Source organism: Loxodonta africana, chromosome 8, assembly GCF_030014295.1.
Source record: "Loxodonta africana isolate mLoxAfr1 chromosome 8, mLoxAfr1.hap2, whole genome shotgun sequence".
Lineage (NCBI taxonomy): Eukaryota > Metazoa > Chordata > Mammalia > Proboscidea > Elephantidae > Loxodonta > Loxodonta africana.
The window spans coordinates 101,744,606-101,755,313 of record NC_087349.1 but is presented as its reverse complement, the minus strand read 5'-3'; the positions used below and the strand labels follow the sequence as shown (position 1 = coordinate 101,755,313).

General features: G+C 36.2%; 1 protein-coding gene and 1 pseudogene across 8 annotated transcripts in view; one reads left to right on the top strand and one right to left on the bottom strand.

Annotated features, from left to right (window-relative positions):
* Positions 1–876: 876 nt before the first annotated feature.
* Positions 877–10,708, bottom strand: part of CDK13 (cyclin dependent kinase 13) — a 150,316-nt gene continuing 140,484 nt past the window's right edge. For 2 of the 8 annotated variants that reach the window (XM_064290153.1, XM_064290154.1), the window contains exons 12-15: positions 8,000–8,047; positions 6,287–6,492; positions 2,816–3,271; positions 877–2,282 (exon numbers count right to left, since the gene is read on the bottom strand). In XM_064290153.1, coding sequence (XP_064146223.1) covers positions 1,432–2,282; positions 2,816–3,271; positions 6,287–6,492; positions 8,000–8,047 — 1,561 coding nt within the window. In that variant the 3' untranslated portion in view covers positions 877–1,431. Of the gene's footprint in view, positions 2,283–2,815; positions 3,272–6,286; positions 6,493–6,611; positions 6,680–7,999; positions 8,048–10,708 lie in introns of those variants that run through there. The other 6 variants (XM_023544244.2, XM_003406891.3, XM_023544246.2 and 3 more) reach the window with 4 other exon arrangements.
* Positions 7,910–7,971, top strand: LOC111749790 (small nucleolar RNA SNORD113/SNORD114 family; annotated as a pseudogene).

The window sequence follows — 10,708 nt, the reverse complement described above, 5'->3', positions numbered from 1 at the left end:
AAATACGGATTAGGTCATCATTCTTTGCTGCTTGTAATGAAAGAAAACATTTTAAATGAACTAAAATTGCCCTAAAAGTCTGGCATAAGTCATAATAAACCTTACAGAAGGTGAGAGGAAGGGAAATAAGAGGTACTCTCACTGCTTTTTCCTCTGCTTCAATAAATTCACTCGAGGCGACGCTTCTAGATGCTTCTAGTGAACGAGTAAAGTGAGTAGAGTTGACTTTTCCTTAACATGGCAATTACAGAACTTAAAACATGGTGTTTGCCACCCCTCCCTCCATGAACTTTAATAGAATTATGTAAATTCTGTTGTTAACCCCTGCTTCTACACTACTGCCCTCCAGTTATTCGTGGCAAATGCAAGCAGGGACAATATGGCATCTTGAATGAAAATGGTACTCAAATTCTCCTTTACCAATTACTTTCAACAATTTAAATATCAAACTTCTCAGCGGTAACAAAAGGTACTGGTTGGAGTTCTACTCCCTTTCCTTGCTGTCACTCCCCTATTGAGAGCAGGTGGTAGTGAAAGGTAACAAAGCCCAAAGATGGGAGAAAAGGAGATGGTGTGACAGGCAGGGGGAATGGACCTACCAGGAACTCAACAGGCAGCCCTGAAAAACGCGAGGGCTTCCTGCCTCTTCCATACAATGCATTGATTCCCTTTAAAAGACAAATGGGTGTAAGGTTAACTACTTTTTCAGACCTCAAGTTTACCTGTTAAGGCACTTACTTACCCTTCCCACCCCACCCATATTTTCCATATAAAACCCACTATTTCATTTGAATGCATTTTGCTAGGCTATGATAATCTGCAAAACAAAACAAAAATAACGTTGACCATTTTTTTATAAAACTGTTGCATCAAGAGAAAGGTTTGTGTTTTATTTTCTGAAACGAGCACAAAGTACACCTTTCACAATAACACTGAAAGCAGGTGCAAAGACTGACAGTGACCTTTGACTAAAGGTAGCTTTGTAAAAAGAAAAATACCAAATAAATCAGTGCCCTTTCTGATTGTTGTAAAACTGGAGGGGGGTGGTGTCTGCTTGTTACATAAAAGTTGGTCCAAACTTACAAAAAAAGCACAAATGTGCATAGTTCAGAAGATCTGCAAGAGGGTCATAAAAGGCTTATGTCCCTAAGATTAGCATCCACTTAAAACTGCGAGAATACAAAATAAAATTGTTAACTAGAATTTGTGACGATGTACAATCAACAGATCTAATTTTTAGAACAGCATGAATTTAAGCAAAGGTTTTTTTTCCTTTTTTTTTTTTTTTTTACTATTGTATGCAAGACCCTTTCCACATAAAAATAAAGCTGTTGTTGAATTAATATTATTCAAGTCTCTTGGGTGCTGCTTAAACTGCAGCTAGAAAAGTCTTTCCAGATAAAAATGATGTGCCTGAGGAAAAACAGATATTCAGTATGGTAACCCTCTGCCTCGACCTCTGCCAGTTGATGTGCTAATGTGTCCCCTGTATCCTTGTGAATATCCAGGTCCTTGGGCAGGAGAAGTCCAGGTCTGTCCATGCATGAGGCCAGGGCCACCAGGGTTTTCCTGTAAGTTACCACCATAGTTATAGTTGTGCATCTTTGCTGGCAAAGGATGAGTACTCTCTGGCCCTGTGGAAGGGTCATTGCTGTTTGCCAGGACTGCAATAGGACCATGGCTATATTCAAATCTATGGTCCTTGTCTCCACTAAACAACATGGGACCAGTATTGAGGTAAATGTCTCCATACCCAGCTACTGAGCTGGCAAATGACTCTGAAAAGGCAGCAGGCTGAGGTGGGCCAGCAGAATGAGATGAAGCAGTACTGTAGTTATCCAAAGACTGAATATCTGAGTTTCCAATGAAGCTACGTCGTTCCAATGGTGGAGCAGAACTACCTCCTAGACCATCATTACTAACATAAGGAGCAGAAGAGAATGAAGAAGATCCAAAATTGTCTTTGTAGTCTGCAGCGGGTACATAAGTGTCTCCTGCTTGATAATCGATGCCACCTTCTCTTTTGGGGTCATCCTGGGGCTGATGCTGAGCAAGCAGCTGTAGCAGGGCTGCTTTTACCCCGGCATGAGGGTCAGTTAACGACGAGCTAGTGCTGGGCGCGTGCTGGTTTTCTGTCCGATAATCCAGATCTTCGTCAGTGACTGGTGGCGGTTCCGGTGGTTCAGGAGGTCGTTGGTCAGGAGGCAGAATCCGAGGCCGGTCCGGTTCTGGTGTTAGCTCCAGTCTCCTCACATCTTGGTGCTGAATGAGATCATCTTGCCCTAAGTGAAACAAAGCAAAAAAGTGTAAAAAGTTATCAGGTGAAACTAAATATTCAAAATAGTCTGTTTCCTACGGGTGGTCCTAACGATTATTCGACCATCTCTGGCACAACATTAAATGAAAAGGAAAAGGGTTTACAAGTATGGGTGTTACCTGCTACCGTTCTAAGTCTACGTTGTGTTTGGCTTTTCAAAGGTATCTCACATATACTCATCTTTTATTGTTTGAAGAACAAAAGCTGCTGTATACATAAAGGTTCTGCCACGGCCAATCATCCTTTTATATTCAGAGTCAAAGGTTATTTCTTAACCATATGCTTACCCGAAAAAAACGTAAAGCACTCATAATGAGTTATATCACACGTAAGTTGCTGAAGCATGAATTCCTGGGAATAAACAGACCAGAACACCAACCTATAACCAGTGACCTGAGAATTTTCAGGACATCTCCTGACAATGCCACTGAACAATACGCATTGTAGATAAGCAAGAAAGTGCCCTAAATGCAGCTGTAGTCTTATCTGCACACTCACCCGATACTGGAGTGCTAGGTTCTGGGGGCGGCCTGAGTTGTAATGATGCTTCATGTCCCGATCCATTTTCCCGTTCTTCCAGTAGCATGTCTTTCTGCTTCGACTGCTGAGCTTTTATTAACTGAGTCAACAAAACCGCAAACGCGCTCTGCACAGCTGCCTGGGCAGCGTCAGTCTCCACTTTCGGCTGGACGGTCTGAGAAGGCACCTGAATTCCTCCCAGTGGTTTCGAAGACTCCTGCTGTGGTGTTGACGCATCTGTCTGTTTTTCACCTGTTGCCAAAATTCCAGCGGGAAGGTTTATTTTACTTAGGTGCTGCTGTTGAGTCTCAGAGTTTACCTTAATGTTCAACACTTGGACAAAATCAGCCATATTAACACTTGTTTTAGATTGTAGTAGGTTTAGCAGAATTGCCAATTCACTGTGGTTTAACTGTTGTCCAGGGCCTGTTTTTACTAAAGACAAAATCTGTATTAATTCAAATTGCCATACCTTACAGCCATCATCCTCCACAAAGCCTCTGTATTACCATATTAAAAAGGTACATTTGAGGTTGGGTATTTAAAAAATATCACAAAAAAGAATCCTCAATTTAATTCAATTTCATGTACATTTAAACTGTAATGCACATAAATTTAAACAAAAAGAAAAAGAAGCACAGTCAATTTTTGAGTATCTTTAAGGGGTAAATACTTCAAAAGGAAAACCAAGACCCCTACTAAAACACCAAGCTACAGATTTAACCTGTGAATGGGAAATTAATAATAACGATGATGATATCTAAAAAAACCAAACCCACTGCCAACAAGTCGATTCCGACTCATAGTGACCCTAGAGGACAGAGGAGAACTGCCCATAGGGTTTCCAAGGCTGTAATTGTTATGGAAGCAGACTGCCATATAACCTTCTCCTACAGAATAGCTGGTGGGTTCAAACCACCTTTCAATTAGCAGCCAAGTGCTTTAACCACTGTACCACCAGGGCACCTTTGATGATATCTACACAGGTACTTTCTAAGCATTTTATACCCTTTATTCCTCACAATCTTGTAATTTATTATTAATTTCATTTTATTGAAGAAGAAACTTACACCCAGAAAGACTAAATCATCTGCCCACGGTCAGAGACTTTGTAAGTGGCAGAGGTGAGATCTGAACACAAAGATTCTGATTCTAGTGTCTGGGCTCTTGACTGCTATGCTATGCTGCTTCTCTGAGATAAAGTTGATTATCTAGGAACCTAACCTTATCTTTGCAGTAAATTCACACTAGGATGTAGCAGACTCTCTGATAAAAAAAAGTCTGTTTTTTTAATTCATATTACTCTTATTTTAAATCACTTTGAGTTAGTTAGGAACTCCTACAGAAGCATGCTTATCATTGTCATACTGCATATATGAAGGTTATTAATTTATCACCAGTAAAAACGACTCGATTGTTTTTTTTCCAACTTTCACTTTAGACTTGTGATGGTTTAAGCAGGTTCTTGTGGAAGATTACCAGAATCCTATAATAACGTACAATACTACATATAATTAGTAGAATGAACACTGAAAAACAAATCCCATAGCCACAAATGAGTAGAAAAACTCCACGGTGATGAAAAACTAATGATTAATGCTCTATTTTTATATTCTTTCTTCATATACTTTGAGATACATTACTTTTTTATACTGCTTTTAGATTAATTCAAAACAAATTTTTGCAGTGTTCTTCTTATGACTTATAGGCACTAATTATCAACCATGCTGGTCTGCTACACCCCACTGGCCACTTTCCTTTTCACTTCTCAGTGGAGGTACCTCTGTGTGAACACTGGGAAGTACTCCATAACTAAGGCATCTCCTTCTGCAGAAGGGGCATTTTCTTATTTCAAGACACTTACTGATGAAGGAGAAGAAAGTAGAGCAAGAGGGGATTCATCCCTATTTCAAAAAACCAGAATTCTTACTTCTCAATAGTGGTAAGTTTAAAAAAAAGAAAAAAAAAAAAAAAGGAGAGTGAGAAAAAGCAAAACAAAACGAACCCAGAAAAAGTAATTCTTTTTTTTTTTTACCAGCTAAAACAGAGTGAAATAACTACTTACTAGGTTTGCTGGTAAAATAAGGACAAAAGTTCCATGAAGAGGAACAGAGTATGCTCCTGCTAATCTTGTTAAGGAATCTGACAACTGTCCCCTGGGACAAGTGACCACAATCTAAACTTCCTGTTATTCCATCTCAAATCCTTTTCTTTTTTAGCAGTTCTTGCTGTTGTGACCCCATGTGACACAGCCCCAGAGGGTTTTCTTCGCTGTAATTTTTAGCAGTAAAAAAAAAAAAAAATTTTTTTTTTTTTAGCAGTAGACAATATATAGAACATAAAATAAATATTAAGAAATCTTATCGTTGCTTCTCTTCTTTCTCCAGATTTTACGTATTTTTAAGATGAAGAGAAATAGTGAACTTGATATAAATAACCCTCATTCTATAGCAACAGGTTCTCCAAAGTTACTGTGTATATAATACCTTCATGTACAAAGGGAATTCACTACTTCAAGCAACTCTGAAGAATACTTCTGAATAAGAAATAACAATTGTTTTGTTTTTCACATGAAATGTATCAGTACTTTAAATATGGAGTCTGACCAAGGTCAAATGTAAACCTGTAGATTACATGGGCAATAATCTTTCTCAGCTTACATATATATATTTATGGTACTTAACTATCAGATCTTTTTTTAATCACCCAACCGTCCAATCAACATTTTTTTATTTCTTAATATGTGCTAGGCTACTTTTTCATGTTTAGTAAACCGGCCAATGCACAAACACGCACACACACACACACAGTCTCTCTTCACACACACACAAAAAAAACTAAACTAATGCTGAATGCTTTCTGGATTCCTGAGGCAAAATGAGAGTGGATTCCATTTTAAAAATTAGTTGTTCACTAAGATGATGAACTTAACATTTCTGATAACATTTAGAAGGAGGACTTCTCATGATGTTTAAACCTTATGACAGAATTGAATCAGAGGAAATTTAAGTTTCTAAAAAGTAACCAGACATCATAAATTGCATGAGAGAGTTCCCACTCGGATTTTTGGCTGTCTCTGCTATATCTTTCTTCCCACACTTACAGTTCCCGTTAGCACTCACAGACACTGAATGCTGAGCCTCACTGAGAACAGTGGTAGTAAAGGTCCTGCCGAATCCTGCACTGGGGAATAGAAGGGTATAACCACAGAAATCTGACCAATCACCAAATTAAATAATTTCATGCCTTCTTACCTTAAGATTGCTTAAAACTGTGGTGCCAGCAGCAATGAAATGTCTATACTGGCACAAATAACAAGGAACTGTCAAGGTGACTGAAAAGACCTTAATTTTCATCTTTTAGCCACAAGGTACTTTTACAATAGAGCAATATAATCAACACTAACTAGAAAGCAACATGAAGGAAACACATCATGGAATTACTACTAACCAGGTGCTACACTCGAGCTGCCCTGAGATTTCAGCTGTGAAGATGGCGGCACACCCTGGGGTGTGCTGGTCCTACTGTCATCCAACCCCAGAGACAAGTCCTTTCTGGGAGCTTTAATTGTGGAAACATCGTCAGTCATGCCCATCTGCTTCTGTCTTCTTCGCTTCTTACTCCATAACTCATGGCAATCTTGCCATAAAGGAAGACTGAAAGAAAAAATATAAATGTTAGATTGTGAGTGGCATTTCATAACAAAAAAAGGCTAATATTTACTATGTAAAACCAAAGGCAAAAAAAAAAAAAAGTTGTCTTGAAGACTTCATACTTAGGCTTTGTAAACTCCTCCAACAAAAATCATCCTTGATGCCTTGCCCTCTCCTTCCAGGGCTTCACCTTTATTTATAGAAAAAAAAAAAAAATTTTTTTTTTTTTTTGCCTTCTGAATAATCAATAAATAATAATTTACTAAAACTTTGAATGAAGAATATATATTCATAAAAGCAGGTTACTATGATCCTTCATGCAACCTTTTAAAGCCATTCTTATCACAGTACATCATACTTTGAATAAAAAAAGGAGGCAAAACAATATGCCATTTGCAGAAGCTAAACACAGGATGAAAAAGTAGTAAAAGATGGAACATAACATTTGTGAAAAACTTTCTAGTCAAAGCTTCTTACTTTTTAATGTTCTCTTATTTGCTTCTATAGTCAAATGCTCTAAAATTAAACTGATGCTACAGATGAGTTTCTAAACAGGTAACCCAGGCACCAAGAGGCTCATCCATCACTCATCAATAAAGAATTCTGAGTAACTAGCAACTATCAGAACTGGCCACAATACTGAAATAATTCTACCTTAATATAATTTCATAAAGCTAACAACATTGGAGAATATGCTAATTTATAAATGGCTTTTCTTACCCTAATAAAAAATCCAATGGAAAGTTACTATTACATCTATTTTAAAGATGAGAAAAGTGAGGCTTAGAAAAGGTTAATAAACTTGCCCAGAACATCTACAAATTCTTTTAAGCAGCCCCAACCTGGTGATGTGTATCTGCAGTCTTCAAACTGGGATATGTTTACTTCTAGGGGTACATGAAGACTTTCCAAGGGGGTATACCTGACAGGAATTGTTTCAAAGCAATTCATTTCCTCATCCATATGTCCTCTTTCTCAAAACTGACCTTTGAGAATGGCCTGCATGTTCAAGCAGGCTCTTCTTTTCACATCTCCTCTTTCACAATTAACTCTTTCCTTATTTTATAAAATAAAGGCATATGCAACAATATGGTTGAATCTTAGCAATATAATTTTAAGTAAAAAGGTAATTCCCAAAAGATTATAAACAGCATGACACCCTTTTATAAAATTAAAAACAACTAAAGTAAAATATAACTTCATATGAGTACATATAGATGGCAACAAAAGTATATACAAAGAAAACAAGGTAGAAGAAGGCAAGGGGATGGGTCGGTGGGAAGAGGCGGATATGATATGATCCAAGTAGGTTATTTTCAGGGTTCTAGCTTTTGTTTGGGCATGGTGGGTTCATGGCTGCTTATAAACATTACTAAAAATAACTAATAAGTAACTAAAATAAATAAAATAGAGCCATGCATGGACCAATGATGAGTGAAACAAGGATTATGATTAAACCAAGTCTATGCACCTGAGGTCCAAAAAAAAAAAAAAAAAAACAAAGGCATACCTCTCAGCCATCTTACTATGGTGCATTGCCTCAGCGTGTAAAAACCTCCTGGAGTAACAAACAAAGGGACAATTTGAAATATTGATACTGGGAAGCCTCTTTAAAGCATCATAAACCTGCCAAAGACTCTCCTTCCTTTGTTCAGTGTGTGTGCGTGTGCGCATGCGTGCATGTGTTACACAATCTGTGGCCTTAGCCTTTGCTGGGATACTATGAATTCAGATATAATGCAGTCCTGCAGAGTGGGTTAACTGACTGTCAGGGAAGGCACTGCTCTCGTGGCAGAGACCATGAGAACAAAGCAAAGAAGTAAATCAAAAAGGGCTTTCGTTCCCTCCTACAATTTAAAGGTAAGAGATTTTTTATGGATGTTCTCAATACTCATCTGTAGGAAAGAAAAACATTACCCAACACATAGGTAAAACCATACAGGTTAATAATGCTGATTCTTTTCAAGTACAGGTAGTCCCTGACTTACAACAGGGTTCCATTCAGACGACTCCATCATAAGTCCGTTCTGTCCTAAGTTGAATACCCTTTTTTTTTTTTTTAAGTTTTCATTATTATTGCCTTTTATTATCAGTATCTTTACAAATCCAATCTTTATTTTGGAGGACAGGAAACTTCATATATAAACTTACAGATACTCATTGCAACACTGTATGTAGTACATATTACTAACAAGATGTTAAAAAAAAAAAAAGGGAAGTCGTAAATTCGGTTCATCGCAACTCAAATATGTTATCAGTCGGGGGCTACCTGTACCAGGAATGCTTTCTAAGATGACCTAACTTTTATGTGCTTTCTGAAGGTTCAAATGCTGGCTCAGCCACTTACTTTGTGTGTTGCAATAGGCAAGTGACCTCTATGTGCCTCAGTTTCCTTATCTTTAAAAATAGGAACAATAGTATTTACCTCATGGGGGAGAGGTAATATAAGTTAACATATGTAAAATGCTTAGATCATGCCTCTCACATAGTAGGCACTATATTTTACATTACATATCACCATTCAGTAAGATAGTTTAAAACCATTTTTATCAAATCATATCATGAAATATTTATTCCAATTATAGTTCATCATATTTCATCTTACAATTGCTTAATACGATTTACTTGCTGTTAATAAAAAATAAAATTACAGGCTAGCTGCCAATCTGTTTTCTTTGTTAGCACATATACACTTTTTAAAATTAAGTATATAAGAAAAGGTTGACAGGGCATCTAACACAACGAATCGAGCTATTTCTGATTTCTTTAATACTCTATTCTCATTTGATTATTCCTAAAAACTGAGCATGAGAGTTTGGAATGTACACAGATTTCCCAAAGAAACACCATGCCTTTCTTCATAGTCCTTACTTCTTAAATAATTTATAATTTTAGCTACTCATTAATTATATTAAAAAATGAGAAATGTTATATTGTTTATATAACTTTTTACTAAAAAGACATTAGATTGATATCATTTAATCTTGACCTGACTGCTTCAGTAAGCATGCATTCCAGAATCTGTTACTGGTTTACAGAATGCTTTTCAAAATGTGTACTAACATGCTTATTTTTATGGAAAAAATGCAGTCAGGCATTTTCTGATAAAAATTATGTCTGATTTAGGTGATCTGCCTGAGAGTATGGACAGAATTTACAATTAAGATATATGGCAGACATTTTCCATGAACTGAATGGGATAAATCTACAGCTCCAAAGTTTTTGACCAAAAAAAAAAAAGTATGTAATAAAAAAACCACCTAATTTTAAAAATGGATTGGCAAAGTAACCCTGAAATTAATACTCTGACTCCCTAACCTTTTCTGAGTATAACGAAATAAAGAAGTGCTGTTAAAAGAAAAAGTAACAAGTATAATAAGAAGTCACTTAGTAAGTACTGGTAAAGCTTTTTAGGTTCATTTTCTCAAAAGCTGAGAAAGTAAAAGACTAATGACTGCATAAGAAATCCTTATGCAAGTCATGTGGTTTACAATTCTTTATTGTCAAGAAATTTGAATAAAAAAGAATATTAAGCTGACATCTAAAAGATGACTAAAATAATTTTTGATGCTAGATCAACTATGATTTTTGGATAAATTGCAGAAGGAGCTCAACGAACTCAACAGTACAGCTATGATACAGCTCCTATTTTCAAATACTTATTTTTATAAGGGACCTTATTAATAAAACATATAATTACAACTGACGTGGAACTATTTCTTATTCTAGAACAAGTAAAATTAATCAACAGATATGCAAACCATTTGGGAGAAAAATCTCAGCTCCTTCTATTGCATTAGACTGAATTTCCAACAAAATTTACTCATTTTTTTCCTCTTTTTAACTGAAATATGTACTACTACTATTTGCAATGACAATTTAATCAAGAAGAAAAAGCTGTATTAGTACAGAAAAAAACCTTTTAAATTAAATTTGTGTCTCTATATGTATAATTGTTTTAAGTAAGTAGACCAGAGTAATCAAAACAATACTTTCAAGCATAAATACTATTACCGTAGAATAAAAACCTATGGGAGTACTCTATAAGTTCAAGATAAAAACAGAATAACATCCAATTGTTAAAGAAGAGTTTGTTTATGCATATTTTAAGTGAATGCTGGTGGATATCAAAATGTTAAGATATTTAGATTCCACAGGACGCATTTACAAGAGTGATTTAACTGCTCCATTTTAAATGTTAACATTTAGAATATACTGA